The sequence below is a fragment of the Sphaerodactylus townsendi genome, linkage group LG08 (assembly GCF_021028975.2).
Source record: "Sphaerodactylus townsendi isolate TG3544 linkage group LG08, MPM_Stown_v2.3, whole genome shotgun sequence".
NCBI classification, from domain to species: domain Eukaryota; kingdom Metazoa; phylum Chordata; class Lepidosauria; order Squamata; family Sphaerodactylidae; genus Sphaerodactylus; species Sphaerodactylus townsendi.
Window position 1 is genome coordinate 96,022,243 of NC_059432.1, and position 20,767 is coordinate 96,043,009.

General features: G+C 45.9%; 1 protein-coding gene across 2 annotated transcripts in view; it reads right to left on the bottom strand.

The window, feature by feature from the left end:
- Positions 1 to 14,875, bottom strand: part of GOLIM4 (golgi integral membrane protein 4) — a 70,525-nt gene extending 55,650 nt beyond the window's left edge. For both annotated transcript variants that reach the window (XM_048506468.1, XM_048506466.1), the window contains exon 1: positions 13,965 to 14,875. In XM_048506468.1, the coding sequence (XP_048362425.1) occupies positions 13,965 to 14,151 (187 nt within the window). In that variant the 5' untranslated portion in view covers positions 14,152 to 14,875. The remainder of the gene's footprint in view (positions 1 to 13,964) is intronic.
- Between the last annotated feature and the right edge of the window lie 5,892 nt (positions 14,876 to 20,767).

The following is a 20,767-nucleotide window of genomic DNA, read 5'->3' on the forward strand; positions in this document are numbered from 1 at the left end:
TAAGGAGTTGGGTTTTTTAAACGTTAAAATCATTTAGCCCAGAAATTGTTACTTTCAGCTGTAAAGAAAACACTCTTTACAGCAACCGCTTAAGTGTCTTTAACGTTAAAGAAAATGTGAAAGAAAATTTTCTTTGCAGAGATTTATATTGGAATAAGAACATTAAAAGAGTAGTGTGGGATCAGACCAAAGGTTCATCTAGTCTTGTTTCACACAGTAGTAGAAGAAGAAGAGTTTGGATTTATATCCCACCTTTCTCTCCTGCAGGAGACTCAAAGGGGCTTACAATCTCCTTGCCCTTCCCCGCTCACAACAAACACCCTGTGAGGTAGGTGGGGCTGAGAGAGCTCCGAGAAGCTGTGACTAGCCCAAGGTCACCCAGCTGGCGTGTGTGGGAGTGCACAGGCTAATCTGAATTCTCCAGATAAGCCTCCACAGCTCAGGCGGCAGAGCTGGGAATCAAACCCGGTTCCTCCTGATTAGATACATGAGCTCTTAACCTCCTACGCCACAGTTGCCCTAGAGCAGGGGTGTCCAACTCTGGCACTTCAGATGTTCATGGACTACAATTCCCATCAGCCCCTGTTAGCATTTGCCCACAGTGGCTGATGGGAATTGTAGCCCACGTACGTCTGAAGCACCAAAGTTGGACATCTCTGCCCTAGTGGATCACCAAATAAAGCACAGAGGCTGAATATGGAAATTCCCTTTATAATCTGAACCCATGGTCTCAAAAGGGAAGTGTAGCTCTGTTTAGGCTTGCACAGATAGTACACAGATAGTATTCCAGGGCTCCCCTTTGGTTTTATTCCTGGATGCTTCCTTAACCTGGTTCCATCCTCCCTCCCTGCGCTTTTATCAAGACGACGACGCAGGCCCCGTCTAGACCTTCCACGCTATCACATTTCCTGGAGCTACTTTGAGCGCGCATGTTTTTAATTCTTTCTCAAGACTACAGAGCCATTCCTATTTAAAGCCTTTCAGCCTGTTGAGCTGAAACACTTCTGCCCTTCCAAAATTACATCAGTCTCCGTTTCACAAAAGAACAACTGGCCAATCCAAGTCCGTAAGGGAGAAAGTCCAGGAAAGTATTTATAGATTTTTGGTTACAACTTTGCACCCAGTCACACAGGTTTTAAGCTCACTGGCTTCAGTGGGATTAACTTCTGTATAACTGGACATGGCACGCTTTTTCCTTTATCCTTTTTAAGCATGATCAGAACTCTTCACTCCCTGCTTCTCTAGAAACATCTCATACCACTATATTGTTTTAGAGAATACATATGCATGTTATTTTGAGAAGGGTGCAGCCATTTTGCTTATTTGTACACAGGTGTACTTCTACTCCAAGGCACGCTTGCAAAGAAAAGTTTATGCATGTTTTTGCAGTGGAACTTGAATGAGAAAATCCATCTGTAGATAGTGTAAGCCCTTACCTAAATGGCCGAAGTTTGCCTGATTTCGTCAGATCTCAGAAGCTAAGTAGGGTCAGGCCTGGTTACTATTTGTATGGGAGACCACAAGGAATACCATGAAGAGGAAGGCAATGCCAAACCACCTCTGTTGCCTTGAAAGCCCTGCTGAGTTGCATTAAGTTGGCTGCGACTTACAGCACAGTGATGACGCAGTTGTACTTTCCCGCTCACGAGTTGGACTAAGGAGAGCTTTAGAGTGTTGTATAGAATACTGCACACTCAACGATTTGCAACTTAACTTAGATAAATCCAAAATTGTGGTATTTACCCATAAATGGAAAGCCACCAATTGGCGGATAGGCCACAGTAGTTTCGAGCAGGTGCAGTCATATACTTATAAATACCTAGGGCTTACCTACCATCATAGGGCCTCCTGGACACTACATAGGAAACGGGCCATCGCCGCCGCTAAATTAATTGCCGCAGCCATTATCTGCAGCATTCCTCTATGGGAAAGGCCGAGGATACATCCCTGCAGCGTTGAGAGCATTTAATGCCAAAGTGAGTCAACAAATCCTTTATGGGATCCCCATCTGGATAGGGGCATGGAGCAAGAAGAGGAAATTTGAAAGGGTCCAGTCATACTTTCTGTATAAAATCCCCTTGGCTTGCCCCATTCACATTGTTCCCTATCTTGGCCCTGTGCTTAGAAACAGGCCAGCATCGGCTGAAACTCTGGCCTGGTGCCACGTTACACATTCAAGTTTTGGGCCAGGATTTGTTTTAGTATCGAGAGAGATGAACTGGACTATACCATCCCAGGGACGCTCCAGCATCCCCTCCCACACAATACACCCAGTGGTGGGTTAAAATTGAAAGCCAAACTTAATGAGTTGGGCATTTTCCTTGGAGAGACCTGCTAATGCTTAGTAACAGAGCAGGGGAGGTCTATGGGAGCTATCCAAGAAAGAGACTTTTTGACAGAGAGAGTTTCAACAGATTGCTAGAGGAATATAATAAAACCCTGTTCCCCGATCTCTCTAGGGAATACCTATGGATATGACTACGTATTGCAGCCCAGTACCTTTATCTCCCCTGGATTTGAGGGCCCGGTTGTGATAAGTGAGCAATCACCTTAGCTAAAGGTGTAAATGCCCTGCCCTTCTTCCTTTAGCCTTGGGCGCATACCTTGGAATCCCACATAAAGAGAAATGCCCGTGTGGCATGGGTTCTGTGGAAACAGTATCTCCATATGTCTGTTGGATTGTCCCTTTTATGAGATAGGTAGGAAGAAGCACATAATCCCCTTCCTGCATGGAAGTGAAGGCATTACAGATAAACAGAAGGTTATATATCTTTTAAACAGCCACAACTACGAACTGTTGGAAGCGGTGGCTAAATTTTTAAATGGTGTTATTTTAACTCGTCAGAAATTGTAAAGTTGTAAAGGCTGTTATTATCTTGCTAAGCTAATCTTAAACAATCTATATGCCATTAAAGGTATTCGAAATCGAAATCGAATCGACTTACAGCACAGTACACACACAATCTTGAATATTGACTAGCACACTACTACATCACAGACCCACCTCCTGTTCATCTCCATAGCAAGTTTCAAAACTACTACTCAAAATATTTCTTTCTTTAATAACAGGAAGGACAGTGGTCTAAATCAACAGTGTGGTATTTTAAGAAGAAAATTCAAAGACATTCAAGATAAATCTGATAGCTGAACTAGCACTTGGTTTGCTGGTGTCACATATCAATTAAGAACATAAGAACAAAAGAACTAGCCTGCTGGATCAGACCAGAGTCCATCTAGTCCAGCACTCTGCTACTCACAGTGGCCCACCAAGTGCCTTTGGGAGCTCACATGCAGGATGTGAAAGCAATGGCCTTCTGCTGCTGCTGCTCCCGAGCACCTGGTCTGCTAAGGCATTTGCAATCTCAGATCGAGGAGGATCAAGATTGGTAGCCATAGATCGACTTCTCCTCCATAAATCTGTCCAAGCTCCTTCTAAAGCTATCCAGGTTAGTGGCCATCATCACCTCCTGTGGCAGCATATTCTATTATTGATGGGCCAGTCTTCATTGAAGTTAAACAAACCACTGGACTTAAGGCACCATTTTGAGTTGCCCATAGCAACTGCTAGGGTCACACAAATAGTGGCAGCCATGGACAAAGGACACAGCAATGGCAACAAACTGAAGGAGGCAGCAGCAAGGAAGGGGATACTGGATTTCCCCAGCCCCACAATCCTTTGTATGTCTCTCCACTTGTGAGTGTATGTAAGTGCCACCAAGTCATTTTTGACTTATTGTGACCCTATGAATTGATGTCCACCAAAATGCCCTTCCATTAACACCTATGCTCACATTTCACAAAATGGCCACTTGTGCATGGCTGTCCTGAAATCCAAGGAACCAGGACAAGGCCACGCTCAAACTAGAAGAGAAAAAATCCATGGCAGTTTCCTTTTATACATCTATATTTTATATTATGTCTAGGGCCGAGGCACCAAATGGAGGTGGTCTTAGTGACTCGGGGGCCCTGGCAAAAGTCTCGGAAGAAGACACAGAATCACTGTGTCTCACACACACCCCCCTTCAAGATGGGCCAAGCAAAGAACAGCTGTCATCTCATGGGAGGTGGGTGGGAGGTGATGTTGCCACCGAAAGAGGGTGTTCGAAGACCCGGATGGGGCAGATGCAAGTGGCGGCTTATTTTTTCCCCACCTACTTTCAGGGGCCAGGGTGGCAGGCAGTCATCCCCCCTACTAGTACAGGGCTCAGGGAAGCTACCCTTGTTGACCAGTGGCTAAGACCACCTTGGCACTAGTCACACAAATCAATCGAATGCTCTCTTAGAGCAAAAAAAAAAATTAAGTGGTGGGAATGGTCTTTATTTATTCCAGTTATATCCTGCCCTACACCGAAGTCCCAGGAAGGCTTATATAATAAGGTTAAAAGCCCCGTTAAAACATTACAAACCTAAAAACATTAAACATTAAAAAACCACCATAAAAACATCCTTTAAAAACAATCAATCAATAAAAAAACAAACAATCAATTAAAACATCCATTAAAAATCCCCACTTCCCCTCCTTCCACCCTTCAGCTGGCATCAATACGGGAGACCCTGGGGGTCACACACTGAAGGCCTGGATAAAAAGGAAGATTTTAACCAGGCACCGAAATCTATAAAGCGTTGACACCTGGCGAATTTCTGCCGGGAGCCTGTTCCACAGCTTGGGGCCTGCCACACAAAAAGTCCTCCTGCCTGAAACCAGATTGAAATGGATCTAGATCCGTGGTGGCGAACCTTTGGCACTCCAGATGTTATGGACTACAATTCCCATCAGCCCCTGCCAGCATGGCCAATTGGCAGGGGCTGATGGGAATTGTAGTCCATAACATCTGGAGTGCCAAAGGTTCACCACCACTGATCTAGATAGTCAGCTTTCACCAGGCGTATCCGCAATTGAGCAGCCACCACTGTCTCTAGGACCTTCCCTAAAAAGGGGACACAGGCAACTGGACGATAATTGTCCAGAACTCTAGGATCCAGGGAGTGCCTCTTCAGAAGGGGGCGAACCACTGCCTCCTTAAAAGCCAGTGGCACCACCCCCACCCTCAATGAGGTGTTGACAAAACCCTGGATCCACTCACCCCTCGGCTTGATCTAATCCACGGATCCAGGAAGCAAGTGGTAGGTTGCATCCCTATGAGCAACAGATGAAGAACGGGTTCCTTGATCCCAAACCCCGAAAGTATCAAGAGCAAATCTAACAACATGACAACGTTTTCTTATAGGCCACCTCCTATATGTCCCCTGATGCAACTAGTTATCCCTTCACATCATAGGGGTTAAGGGCACGGCACCCTAACCCCCTTGCAATCTGGAAATTTGCATTAATTTTTTAGACCCTCCCTTTGCACCAGAGAAGAAGTTTGAACATTTTCTTTTAACTTTTAAAAAGAAACTGTGTATGTGGTATTCAAAAATAAAATGTTGATATTCTACAATGCTATACTTAAGTTTTATGCATTTCTGAGTTTCTAATCTTTCTCTGTGTCATAGGCTGGCCTTTGTGTGTTGTCTGCGGTTTACGTGAAACTCCCCCCCCCCCCAAATTCCCATTTTTATTTCTTATGCCAACCCACAATATATCACAACCACAATGGGGAAAGTTGCACTGCAGAAGGGATAACAGTAACATATTTTTAATAATCATAAGTACTTTGGATTATTTCTTGTTAAATGTTAACCCAGGTAGCTCTTGGTGTACTGTGATTAAAAGGAAGAGAGTTCACCGAATCCAATTAACAGCTACCCACACACATTTCGCCAACTGAAGTCAGCTAAATATCTTGCAGGGGGTGCAGAAAATGAGGCCTTAACAACCCCAGCCTTAATCCCACCATCCTTTTTTATTTCCAGTGTCATGAAGAGTTCTGGGGAACTTGAAAGCCTGCAACACGTTCCATATTTCTTTGACTGGTTTTAATTAAAGGTATGACATATATTTTTGCTTATGGATTCAGATATAGACCAACTTGGCTTCCCAAGTTCACCAAATCACTGACTTGATTGTTAAAATATGTAAAACTCACTGGATTGCTGAGCACCAAGCCTTTATTGGCATACAAGACAATACAGGTAAAATACAGAGAGAGAAAAAACCAGATTTAAAACAATCCCCAAAGAGAATGATAACAAAGAATCTCTTAATAACAGAGTGACACAACAAAGTTAAAAAACAGAACTATCCTTTAGGGTGTATAATTTCTAGTAAAAACTTGGCCACCAATTCACTAACTACAAGCTCAGGGTTATTTAGCAAGTATAAGATCTTTTGGGTATCTGAAATCCTGTCACCCCAATGACAGGAAAATGACACCCCAAATGACGGCAAAATGCTGCTTTCAAAACTTGTTCAATGAGCGAGTTTTTTGGAAAGCAGCGTCTTCCCGCTGGCACCATGCGAAGCGCACTGGTGTGAGGGCACCGCTTTTAGGCGCTTCCGGTTTGTTGTGTGTACCTACCTTTTCTCCTGCGAAGCTCTGGATGGAGGAAAGGACATGCCCACACTGCCCTCCAACCCCCGGGCCATGACCCTGCGGACCAAGACGGCCTCGAGACCGCCTGCATGAGACTGTGAGATCAGTCCCGAGGCCCCACCAGCATAAATTATGCCGATGGCCAGCCTCTTCTGCCACCGCCATGCAGAAACAGCCTGACATTCAGCTCCAATATCTCAAATCTGAGTTTGTTAAACACTGTGAAATGAAGTATTATCCCTGAATATGTCAACATTCATTTTAAAAAACAATTCACTCATTACAAAACAGAGACTCCTTTTCACACTTTACCAGTACTGGAAATCTCCTTGCATTTCAGTCATCTCTGTGAACCATAAGTCACGAAACAGGAGAGAGTTTAATTAAACTGTAGCAAACTGTCCTGGGAACGCCTCCTTGGATAAACTGCTCTGTCATCCGTAATATGTTTGTCTTCCGACTGACTGCTTCGGAGCACTGGCCTTTTGTGTGGGTGTTTATTTTCATCACAAAATACCCAGCCAATATTTGCTGAAGATTGCAAAGGGCAAAGGACTAAAAGGTCCCACATACACCTGCACGGTTCGGGACCAAGGCCTTGCTCTTTCCCAGTTTGGCACATGCAAAGTGGAAAACACAAACTTGTTGAATTGTAACTTCACAAAGGAACAGAATGCGCATTTCCAGCAACTCCTCTTCAGCTGTGCCTATTGTCACAAGCAGTGGATTGCAGCATCTGTGGGTTGGTGGAAGACAAGCGATTTTTTTACCTAGCGAGGAAGGAAAAGTATTCCCTTTGACTTCTAAAAAGGCAACACAGGGATTCATGGGAAATTCATAGACAAAAGCTTTGGGGAAAGCAACGGAGGGAACAGGACAAAATTGTCTTAAAAAGCAGGTTCAATTCAACCTAGTGAGAGAAAAAAATTAATGCAGGGTGGGAAGGAAAGAGAAGCAGGAAATGTGGGGACATGGCGGTTGCTCAAAGGAGGGAAAGAAGAGCTTGGATTTATTACCCCCCCTTTCTCTCCTATAACGACTCTCAAAGCAGCTTACAAATTCTTTCCCTTCCTCTCCCCACAACAGACACCTTGTGAAACAGGTGGGGCTGAGAGAGTTCTGAGAGAACTGTGACTAGCCCATGAGCACCCAGCAGGCTTCACGCATAGGAACAAGGAAACAAATCCAGTTTACCAGGTAAGAGTCCGCCACTCATGTAGAAGAATGCGGAATCAAACCTGGATCTCCAGATTAGAGTCCACTGCTCTTAACCACTACACCACACTGGGAGTAGTAGGGGAGGGGACACATAGGAAATTGAGGTGCTCAACAAGTCCTTGATGGTCCCCCACTACATAGTTGCTGGGGTCAAATCCAGGTAGAGGCTGTTAGTGGAGGGAATGATGGAATGTTAAAGACAGATAACATAGGCTGGCTGATGGGTGGGAAGGAAACAGGAAAAGGGGAGGAAATATGGGGGTTTTTTAGGGAAGGGAAAGAGGAAATAGGGATGGAGGGTTAAATGAGATACCTCCCCACGAGCCCCTGTGGGTCCTCTATTGTTCTCTAATTTTGTAATCCAGTGTTTTCAAAACTCGCTCAATGAGCAAGTTCATTGTTCATTGCATTTATTATACCGCCCTGTTCATTGCATTTATTATACTGTTTTAAAAGGCCTTGTTTTTAAATTCTGTAATCTGCCTCCAGTTTCAACAAGAAAGGAGGACTATAAAGGAAACAGGTAACATCATATCTGATTCTTATGGTTTCAGCAATTAGTTTCTTTTCCTTGTAAGTGAAAGATAAGGGAACATTTTCAGAACTTGGCTAACATCTGCTAGGGCAGACGGGGGTACAGATATAATTGCTTCACGGACTGCCAGCTGGTCATACCTGATTCACCGAGATCATGTCCGAGAACAATGCTTGGAATGCCCTTAAGTTTTATATTAAGGTTGTTCTGTTAATTAATGCTCTGGTTCAACTAACTGTAGCGGAATTATCAGCACCGAGAACATATGTATATGTGTATATTCCAATATTCTCTTTCGGGAGGTGAAGGGGTCACAGATTTCATGCATTGTGTTAATAACAAACAGATTCTAAATACCGCAATTTATTATTATCTACATTCTTCTTCTTGGTGTTGCTTCATGGAACATTAATTTTCACAAACTCACTGTGGGAGTGCAATCTCTGCGATCACATCAGCATACAAATGACACCAGTCAAATCTGAGAACAGTGCTAGGAGCTGGCAGGTCTGAGAAAGCTGGGCTCACATCTAACTTCCGTTTTTAATTTTTATGGATGGACATCTGAATATTTCAGCATATACTAGTACCATTCAGTACAGTGGAACCTCGGTTTTTGCTGGTAATCCGTCCAGCGACGCTCGGTGAAAACCGAAACCGTCGAAAACCGAAGCTACACCGTTTGCGCATGCGCCACACAAATGGTGTAGAAAATTTACGCAAAAAACTGCATAGGCAAAAAACGAAGGCAAAAAATGGCCAGGGGCAACCAGCGAAAATGACGATATCCGAAGGTGACGATAACCGAGGTTCCACTGTTTTTCACTGATTTCAATATTTATCCCCAATCCATCCTGAAGAGGGGGGTGTATTAATGAGTATGCATTAATTTCAACCTGTGCACGCAATTAAAAACAAAAACAAAATGGGTTGGCCTAATTTATAAACCACCAACCCCAGCCCAGCCCATCAGTCTTATAGGTCCATCACTAGAAGTTCTCTAGATCTCCTATTTAGCATGGAATTTCGACCAAGATGAAAGGAGGGACGGGGTTGGGAAGAGAGTGACAGCTGCCAAAGTACCACCGAATGCAAAAGGAATTTAAAGTCAAAGATTGCACATATGTTAATATTGAACAGAAATTCCAAATGTATTGTTGAAGGCTTTCACGGCCAGAATCACTGGGGTGTTACGGGCAGAGATGGGATCCAGCAGGTTCTCACCAGTTCCCGAGAGTGGGTTACTAATTATTTGTGTGTGCCGAGAGGGGGTTACTAATTGGGTCTGCTTTTCCATCTCCACGCCCTCGTCTCCCCGAGAGGCATACTGCCTTTGAACGTGAAGGTTCCCTATAGCAATTGTGACTAATAATGTAACTCCCTGAACTGGGTTAATCCCTTTCAGGTACTGCAATTCATTGATTCTCAGCCTTTCGTACCTTTTATCTCAACAGTTTCTATCAAAGAACCTGTGTGTTTCACCATTGCTGTGTTCAGATTTGTGAGTTGGGGCATTTTCTATAGTGTGATGATGATTTAGAAATGACTTGGTGCAAAAAAATTTTGGGGGGTCGTGGTGGGGTGGCTGCCCATGGGGGGCATCCAACTCAGGTTTTGCCCAGGGCTCAGGTTTGCCTAGGTACACCTCTGCCTCCTTTGCTGAGGGGGGGCTGGCGAGGGAACCGGTTACTAAAATTTTGGGATCCCACCACTGGTTACGGGGTTTCCAAGCTGTATGGTCGTGTTCCAGTAACATTTTCTCCTGACGTTTCACCTGCATCTGTGGCTGGCATCTTCAGAGATCTGATTCACAAGATTATACTCTTTTCCACCGAAAGATCAAAGTAGAATTGTAACTTCATCGCCAACATGCTGGACCACAATGCTCCAACTGGGACCCAAGCGGAGCATTTTAAAACAAACACGGTCCAGGATGTGGCAGTGACAATTCTACTTAGATCTTTTTGCTGCTCATGTGGAGGAGTGGGGAATCCACTTCAGTTCTCCAGATTAGAGTCCACGACTCTGAACCACAACACCACACTGGCTCTCCAGGTCACTCAGGAAGCTTCCACGGCAGAGAGATTTCAACCAAGGTTTCCCAGATCCTAGTTTTACCATTGAAGCACAATGATATTAGCAGTTGACCGTGTTAAAACAAAAGCACTGTGCACATTAAGCCTGCTATGGTTTTTTTAAATAACCAAAATATTAATTTAGGTGGTTGGGTACTTGGCCTGTAGTTTTGCAGCAAGTTTAAAGAAGGGCATGTATTAGTTAAAAATAATAAAGGACGGAACTTGCATAACAAGTGAATTCCCAAGGCTGAACTGAGCATTTGCAAACACTCCTAACCACAACCAGCTACTTGGCGGTAATGTTGGCTGTGCAAATGAACAGTGTTGAAATCCGAATCCAAGGCAAGAATATTGTCCTCTGTTAAAAGTCCTATTCAAGTCCTTCCAACTTAGGAACTTGCTGCGGAGGAGACAGGACAAGTTTCAGTGCAGTTACTTTTCACTTTTTAAAAAGTTTTCACATTCCATCAGCAGGGCAGTTGCAGGTTATCCTTAGGCATGTTCCAGAACAGGAAGTCCACTAGGCAGCTGTTCTTTAAACAAAGCCAAAGGGGGAAAAAAGGAAAACCACACTTTGAAGCAAGCTTCGCTTAGGTGGCTTTTTACAAAATGAAACTGGAGTGGCAAGTCCTTCTTCTTTGAGCCCTGCAAGTCCTTCTTCTTTGAGACAACTGTTGGAGCAGCCCCACCTGCACAGGTAACTCTAGGTGCTGGCACTGGGCAAGTGTCTACTGCTTAGGTTGCCCTTTGTTCACCTGTTGTTGAGCCTATCCAGCAGGAGGAGGAAGACCCACTTAAGCTGTCTTTTGAGGTGAGCTTTGAGGACAATTGTTGCAGCTCTGAAGCTTACTCCAAGGACCAAGAAGATGCTGGAGGACCAAGAGAAAGGGGTTGCAAGCACGATTTCTTTGGTTCCTCCAGAGCCCAGCAGGCCTTCCAAGGGGAAATAGGAGGAGAGGTGGCACAGGAGGGAGAGATGGAGGGGAATTTCAAGGTGCTGCCATCTCAACCCTTCGGCCACCTCTTCCTGTGCCCATCAGGTACAGTATGTTTTCCCTGAAGGCAGGTGCCCCCTCACATCTTCGGTCTGGAAGGATTCCATGTGATGGAGGATCCATATTTTGCACAGTGCCAACTGTTTAGGGCCCGGATCAGACAAGAGAAAGACATTTGTCATTTGTTTCAACCTTTGGATTCTGAGCAATCTGACAAAGCTCTTCTAAAAGGTGATCCTTCAATGGGGAGAGAGAGGCCGGTGAGGTGGCCAAGAGACCACTAACCAGACAATAGGTGAGTGGACTAGTGATCTCCCCTCATGCTCTTCCTGCTGAATGCAGTGTACACCTCTGGCGCTTCAGATGTTCATGGACTACAATTCCCAGCAGCCAGCAGGGGCTGATGGGAATTGTAGTTTATGAACATCTGAAGCACCAGAGTTGGACACCTCTGGTGTACAATCTCTGCCAGGCAGAGGACAGCAAGCATCTCTGATGGAAATCCTTGGCAAAGGCAGCACTAGGGTGCCAAGAGATAGGAGGCAGGCGGCAGAGAGAAGGGTCACTCATTGCATCGGAGAGATGATAGCTATTGAAGTGAGGCTCTTCAGAGCTGTAGAAGATATCCGCTTTTGAAGGCTGCTCCAAGATGCCTATCCCTGGTACAAGCTGTCTTTTCACACCACGATGTACAACAGTGTGATCCCCATATTGTACTGGGCTGCCAGCGACCACATCATGGCATAGTTGTCCTACACTCAAACCGTTTTCCTCCATTTGGTTGCCCATAGAATTGGCCCTCTGACTCCATTTCACCATCATCTGGTTGTAAATATCAAGATGGTACCAGCAAGAACGAGTCTTCATGTAGAAAACCATAATCAAGTCTTACTGACTAGTGATTTAAATTCATTTGGTTGTTGTGGGCTTTCCGGGCTGTGTGGCCGTGGTCTGGTATTTCATTTGGTTTAAAATGCATTTGATTAAAATCAAATCCACCTTGCTTCCTGTAATCCCTTCAGACTCAGAGTTGTATACATTCTGTTCCCACTTTGAAAGCCTCAGATTAAACCATCCAAATTTGAAAATATGAAGAAGTTTGATTGCATTTCCCCAAGGATTCCTCATTACAGGTGGTAAAACTAAGCAGCTAAACTAGGAATGACAGGCAACATAGTGTATATATCCTGATCTCGGAAGTTAAGCAGAGTCGGAGTTCGGATGGGTTTCATTTTTAAAATAATAACTTTTTGGATGAGTTTTACAGTTGTACCAAAATTATTGATTTGGTTATAGTGTTTAAAATACATAAAGAGATAATTATGGCATTATTGTGAGGTGAACTATCTCCAGATTCATTTGAGCAACCAGGACTTGTCTTTCTTTGTTGCAGTGTGTGCATTTTGCACACTTGAGTGCCTTACCCATAGGTAGAGGAACTTCATTAAAATATTCCCAAACTGGGTTTCTTTTCGGGCCTGCTGCCATAGATTTTCTGCTCCGGAAAGAATATACAATGATAAACCTCAGGCTACACATGCAAAAATCCCAAAACTTGTGCAGTATTCTGCTCACAATGTTTCACTTTCATTTTTACTGCTTGCCCCTCCCTCCTCCCACTTAGCTCCTTGTGCAGATATGTTCCACTCCAAATAATCTTCTATTCATTCAGTTTCTTGAAGCTTAGCACTAAGCAGGTAAAGGATTGATTCAGTGCACATAGAACAATGGGATTAAGGTCTTTTTCTCAACTTTATATATTTATTTTATTACGTTTTTACTGTGAAGAAGAGGCACGATCGCTGCAGATGAACATTACAGTTTTGAGAACTGCAAAACCAAGCCCCGGTGATAATATCTCCTAAAACCTCTGGAAGAGCATGACATTGTGAATGGATTAATGGAATTCATTTACCAAAGGATGAATATACAGGCTCGTGCTACATAATTAAAAACGAATCCTTATTTCATGATGAATAACCTTTGGACTATAATACATCTTAAGCAGAAAGCTTTTAAAACTTTCCCCAGAGATTCCTCATTACAAGTGATAAAACAGAACAGCTAAACCAGGGAAGGAATGAAAGGCAACATAGTATATATAGCCTGATCTTAGAAACTAAGCAGGGACGGAGTTCGAATGGGAGACCACCAAGCAGAGGAAGGAAGTGCCAAACCATCTTTGCTTCTGGCTTGCCTTGAAAATCACTTGCTGGGATTGCCATAAATTGGCTGTCATTCAATACCACTTTTTACACACAAACTAAGGGACGTACATTATCAACCATGCAGATTATCAACCAACCCAGGACCACACATCTTTGAAGTTTGCATAACGAAGAATCCTGGGCTTCCTGCATTTTGTAGGGCTTCTGATCCTGCCTTTTGCAACACTTTCCCCCCATATGGTCTGCCAACAAAGGATCAACAGCATGCATCTGAGAAAAGGACTTTATAACAAAAGTGAGTTAAACAGGTCCACTAGGCTCACATTCATCAGAGTCAGCAGGTTTTGCATTCACAGTGGTGCGTTGGAACTACAAACTCAGCAATGTTCCACCAGCTACTAGCGCATACATGAAAAGAAAATTGGGCAGGCACCAACTTGGGAGGGGGTGTTGCTTTGGGAGGCCCTCTCCCTGGGCGCAGAAAGGCTTCTTACCTTGCAACTGAGCAGAGAGGGACTCCTGGTGCTGTTGATACTTGACGGCCACCGCCTCCGCCTTCCGCAGCTGGCTCTGCACCTCGTAGTAGACCATCGCCCCATAGATGAAGCCGAAGACCACGGTCAGGAGCAAGAGGGTTTGCAGGATCCGCTTCTGCTTTCGGGAGCACATCCCGTTGCCCATAGTCCCTTCCTCGAGGGTGGTGTGTGTGGGGGGATTTCCACGTGCCCTCCAAGCTTCACTCGCAGACCGTCAGCATCAGGGTAGCAGCATCAGCGCCTGCCATAGACGGCCCCAAGCTGCTAACTTGGACCTGCTGCAACCCGGGCATTGAAAGTCATGCTGCAGAGGAGCAAGGGACCTGGGGATGCTTTTTTTTGGGGTGGGGGGGGGGTGCACTTTTCTCGGAGCAGCGCGCCGAGGGCGAAGGCGTGGCTCCGCTTGCTAGGCAGCGTTGCCCTCTGCCCGCTTGGCTGGCCGCCCGCTCACCTTTCCACCGGCTCGGATCAGAAGAAGCCACAAGAGTGGACCCAGCAGGCGGCTTACTCTCGCAGGGAGGGCTCCTCCGGGCGAGTTCTCTCCAGAGGGACTTTTTTTTTGCAGGGCAGGGAGGTCTCTCTGCCCAACTGAGCTCGCGGATCTTTCTGAGCGCCGCAAGCCTTTTAGAAGGATCTTGCAAGATCCATCCCCCCGAGCGAGGATTCCCGGGATCAGCCGCAATCTAGCTTCCCTCCCCCCGCGGGGGGCTGAAGTTTCCTCTTTGCAATTGCAAAAGTGACGGAAGAAGGTGGGGAGACCTTCCTCCGCCCTGCCTCGCCTTGGCCACCTTCCACTCCGGCTCCGACGTGTCACCTCCACACTCGGGTCGCTTTCTCCAGCGGGATCCCCGAAGGAAGTCCCGCTCCGACTTCGGCCTCATTGGGCACAACTTCGGGATTGTGCCCGCCCCTCGGAGGGGCAACCCCGGCGTGGATAGGCCGGGCTTCGTGTCAGTCTCGCCACCCGCTCTCCGCCCATCGCTTTTCCCCAAGCTGGAGCGTGCGGGGGAGTTGAGGAAGTGGGCGGGGCTGTAGGGGAGTTGGGGCTCAGTGGGGGGGGGGTCGTGTCCTGCTAATGGGGTCTCCCCCCTCTCCAACCTTTTGTCTTGCTGCATTGTTGCTCTTGCAAATGCAACACGCAGGCGGATATACCGGCTAGCTAGCCACTGTGGAAGCGCTGCTAAACAAAATCCAGATGGGAAGGTGGCTATTGCTGACGTTTAAAAATGTGACTTTTAACTGTTTAAAATGTGACTTAACACTTCATGCGATCCTATGCAAAGAGGCGATTCCCTCTTCGCTGTTAAGAACCTCTGTTCCTCTCACTCTCAGCCTCCTCTTCCTCACCCGACTGTTGTGAGCACCAAGTGGAGCTTTGAATGCCACCATCAGCCCCTTGGAGTAAAAGTGGGATGGAAATGGGATCTTCTCTGGTCTAAAAGTGGGATCTTCAGTCTAAAAGTGGGATGGAAATAGGATCTTTAGTCTAAAAGTGGGGTTGAAATGGGATCTTCTCCAGTCTAAAAGGGGGGTGGAAATGGGATCTCCAGTCTAAACCCTATAGAAATGGGTTTAGATTGGGGGTGTTAGATTGGAGTTCTGGACAGGCTTTCACTGAGCATGGAACCTATAAAAACCTTTTCCTTAGATGTGTGAAGACAATCTGCATTTTGCAGGTGGAGATGTACACGACAGAGAGAAAGTTAAGGAAGTGGAGTTTGCCTCAGCGGACAGCCACAATTAAGGTGGTTTCCACACAACCCAAATATAACAGGCTGAGGAAGCTATTTATCCGATTTTGGGGAAGAACTTTGCACACGGCTCTCTTCCCCAAAATGGGTTCAGCCCGTTGTATGTCCTCAATCCGTTGTTTTTTTTCATAAATTGCCACACTAGCAATCTTTTGGGAGAAACCAAGGGAGCCACAGCGCGACCCAGACTGTTTGCAATCTCTTCCTGGAGGGGTGAAATCTCCAGTGCGAAGACAAACGGGAAAACGGGTTCATTAATGACATGTTATACACGATGGAGAATGCTCCTTAACATTTGCAATCGGATTTTCCTGTTTCACGCAGTTGCTAACGATTGCCATTGTGCAATGAAAGGCCAACATGTGTTAAAAAGCAGAGTGTCTCCAGACCCGATTTACCTATCAGCTTGGCAGGCCAAAGCCTGGGGTCTCAAAATATAGGGGGCCTCCGGCCAAGATGTATAATATTTTTGACAGTGGCGTAGGCCTTTCTTGCACCTTCTATCGTAGCACTCTGTAGTCTCTAAACCGCCCTTCAGTAGTTTTCAATCACAATGGTATTTAACAATAACATTTTATGTCCTTTAGAGGAGGAATGTGAATTGTGGGATTTTAAACACCCGTCATCATTCTCCGCTTTACTCAATTTTGTTTAAAACACTCTTCCACCTTCCTCTAGTTGTGAGGGTGGCGGGTTGGGAGGGGCCTCACAAGAGGAATAGCCTAGGGCCTCTCTTCATCTACATCCTACACTGCCTGTCTCTCAGGAAGCTGGAATTTGATTAAATAAATCAGTTACCTGACCTTTTAAAAAGCCACTCCCGTATTTGATTATATCTATATCCGTAAGGGAAAAATGCCTATTTTGCTGTTAGATGGTATACATATGCATTCCAGGTTAAGTTGCCATCAGAATCATAGAGTTGGAAGAGACCTCAAGATCAATTCCCTGCAATGCAGGAACACACAATCAAAGCACTCCTGTCAGATGGTCATCCAACCTCTCTTTAAAAACCTCCGAAGAAGGAAACTCCACTACTCTCCATTCTCTGGATAGGGGCTGGAGATCTCCCGGAATGACAACTGATCTCCAGAGGACCGGTTTATTCTCCCCTGGAGCTGCTTTGGAGGGTAGACTCTATGGCAGTGGTGGCGAACCTTTGGCACTCCAGATGTTATGGACTACAATTCCCATCAGCCCCTGCGAGCATGGCCAATTGGCCATGCTGGCAGGGGCTGATGGGAATTGTAGTCCATAACATCTGGAGTGCCAAAGGTTCGCCACCACGGCTCTATGGTATTATATCCTGCTGAGGTCCCTTCTGTCCACAAACCCTCCTTTTCTGAAGTTGTACCCCCAAATCTCCAGGAATTTCCCATCTTGAAGCTGGCAACCCTAATCTGCAGGAAGTACATTTTAGGAGAGGCATCCCATGGTGTGAGAATGGGGAATGCTCCAAGAATGGCAGTTGGTATCTGCAAGTTTTACAACTATTGTATATTTTAAATAATTAACTTTTAAAAAACTGTTGGCCAATTAACTTGTCTTACCCTTTTAGCCAATTAAAAAAGCTTGTCATTGAACCCAATTAATCAACGAAATAATCTTTTTTCCCCAAGCTTTAAACTTCACATATGTTATGGCAATTGTTCTTTCAACATGCAGCCAACATGGTGTAATAGTTAAGAGTGCTGGACTCTAATCTGGTGAACCGGGTTCATTTCCCCGTTCTTACACATGAAGCCTGCTGGTTGACCTTGGGCTAGTCACAGTGGTCTCTGAACTCTCTCAGCTACCTCACAAGGTGACTGTTTTGGGGAGAGGAAGGGAAGGAATGTGTAAGCCACTTGGAGAATCCTTGAGAAAAGCAAGGTATTAATCCAAAACCGTTGTCATCTTCTTCAGCTAAGGTAAGGTTGCCCACCATTACAACCCCAACATTACAGAGAATATGCTGAGAGACAGACAACTGTGTCAAGTCTGTAGACAGACAACTGGAGGATGGGGTATCAATCGTGCTTAGCCAAGGTAGTTAAGGAAGCCTCCATATTCACAAGCGATAGTGCCTTTACATAACATTTGCTCCATGCCAGCGCAAAGAATCTGACGCTTGTGAGATTCCTGACACATGCTGCTAACCACTGGAACCAGATCATTGGCTGGTCTCATCCAGAAGGGATGTTGTTATGTCTACTAGAAGAAGGAGGAGGGGGAGGAGGAGGAGGAGGAGGAGTTTGGATTTATATCCCCCCTTTCTCTTCTGTAGGAGACTCAAAGGGGCTTACAATCTCCCTGCCCTTCCCCCCTCACAACAAACACGCTGTGAGGTAGGTGGGGCTGAGAGAGGTCCGAGAAGCTGTGACTAGCCCAAGGTCACCCAGCTGGCGTGTGTGGGAGTGCACAGGCTAATCTGAATTCCCCAGAGAAGCCTCCACAGCTCAGGCGGCAGAGCTGGGAATCAAACCCGGTTCCTCCAGATTAGATACACGAGCTCTTAACCTCCTACGCCACTGCTGCTCCATCCTCCATTAATAGACATATTACAAATTATTGGCATGCAGTTGGCCTTACTTTTAACACTGAAAAACTGGGATTTCAAGGGAGGAACCCTTTTGCACCTGTGGGCAAGATAATTGGGCAATTGTCAGAAGAACCACTAGGCAGGATTGTATTCATCAGTATCTGCTTCTTTGGCAGAGAAGAGGGCAGCTCTGTCTTTAGGACGCAGCACCAAAGGGCAGGACACAGTGCGGAGGCACTGTAAAGAAGCTCAAGCCGCACATACAAGCTAATCAGCTGAAGAAAACATTTTCCTGTCATGGCTCTTCCTCCACACCACCTAATGAATAATAACTCCTAATGAAGCCAAACAGAGTCAGCGCAGGGAAGAGAGAGGGCACTGGTGTCCGGTACCACTGAGTAATATGGGAGTGAGTGCTTTGCTTCCAGTTTTTCAAAGCTGACTTGCAATAAAAATTGCAGAGGTAGAATGTAACAAATAAGTCATCCCATAATATTCAAGATGTCTGTGTTTTCAGTAATCCGCGTGGAAGCCTTTCTCAATTCACGGGCATGTTTACTTTACAGCCTGCCCTAGCGCTTTGGGATAAATCTACCTTCTCTGTCCCATGCATGGTTCTCTTAAAATTTGCCATCTCTCTTGAAATTCTCCAGGACTATTAGGACTATTTCCCATCTGAAGGTAGCAGACATTTCTAAAGGAATTCTTGCTAAATTCATACTACAGTTAACTTCATTGCTAGGATACGTTTCCTGTTGTTATGCAATGGCTCGTGAAAAATGGATGAGAAAAGCAAACACAAAATGAAGGTGGGGCAGCCCTGGTTTGTTGTTAGCTAGGACTGGAGACTGCCCAGGAAGTCCAGGATTGCTAAGCAGAAGCAGGCAATGGTAAACCACCTCTGTTTGTCTTTTCCTTTGGAAACCCTCCAGGGTTGTCATAAATCACCTTTGACTCGATGGCCCTTTTCTGCAGAGGAAGGGAATGGCAAACCACCTCTGCTTGTCTTTTCCCTTGGAAACCCTACAGGGTTGCTGTAAGTCACCTGTGACTTGATGGCACTTTCCTGCAGAGGCAGGCGCAATGGCAAACTACCTCTGTTCATCTGTTCCTGGAAACACTACAGGGTTTTCATAAATCAGTTGTGACTTAATGCTACTTTCCTCCACCACACACACACCTTAACCCAGAGGTGGGATCCAGCAGGTTCTCACAGGTTCCCGAGAGTAGGTTACTAATTATTTGTGTGTGCCGAGAGGGGGTTACTAATTGGTGATTTTGCCACATGATTTTTGCCTTAGTTACGCCCCTCCTCTCAGCAGTAGCAAGCAGAACTTGAAGCAGTCTAGCAGGAAGTGCACCGGCGTGCGTGGCAGCCTGCGCCTGCGTGCATTCATTTCCCACCCAAGGACCAGCACAGTGGCTGCGTCCTTGCCACAGCCCTGCCCAGGAATGCCCCGCCCCTGGAATACTCAGTCACGCCCCCGCCGTGCCACACCCAGCCCCATTGGCGCTACGCCACAGTTTGAATCCCACCACCATGGGAACCTGTTACTAAAATTTTTGGATCTCACCACTGCTTTAACCAGGATTAAAAGTGAGCCCCTGGAGGGCTAGCTCTTGGCTCAGCTGGTGGCTGTGTTCCGGCTGCAGGAAGAATCCTTGCCATTCACTCAATGGGATTCCACTAGCACAGATGCTGCCTGGCTGAATTGCAGGACCTGTACCTGGCAAATGGGAAGACAGTTGCAAGATTAAGAGCCAGCATGATGCACTGAGCCAGCTCTGTATAGTGGTTAAGAGCAATGGACTCTAATTGGGAGAACTGGGTTTGTTTCCCTATTCCTCCACATAAAGAAGAAGAAGAAGAGGAGTTTGGATTTATATCCCCTCTTTCTCTCCTGCAGGAGACACAAAGGGGCTTACAATGTCCTTGCCCTTCCCCCCTCACAACAAACACCCTGTGAGGTAGGTGGGGCTGAGAGAGCTCTGAGAAGCTGTGACTAGCCCAAGGTCACCCAGCTGGCGTGTGTGGGAGTGTACAGGCTAATCTGAATTCCCCAGAGAAGCCTCCACAGCTCAGGCGGCAGAGCTGGGAATCAAACCCGGTTCCTCCAGATTAGATACACGAACTCTTAACCTCCTGCGCCACTGCTGCTCCTGCTGGGCGACCTTCGGCCAGTCACAGTTCTCTCAGAACTCTCTCAGCCCCACCTACCTCACAAGGTGCCTGTTGCAGGGTGAGGAAGGGGAGGCGTTTGTCAGCTTGAGAAAAGAGGGGTAGGATGGAATAGAGGGCATTTTCTGGTTCATCCACGCCAGCCACAAAATGATCGCAATTTACTAATTCACTCTGCTAAGTTGTATTTTAGAAAAGGTGCAGCAAAGAGATATTCCTGACAGAGAGCTGCTCTGTTCTGAAGCATATTTCTGGCCCATGTCCCAGAATATTTTTGCTTTGTGCTCTCTGCCTATGTGTTATAATAAAA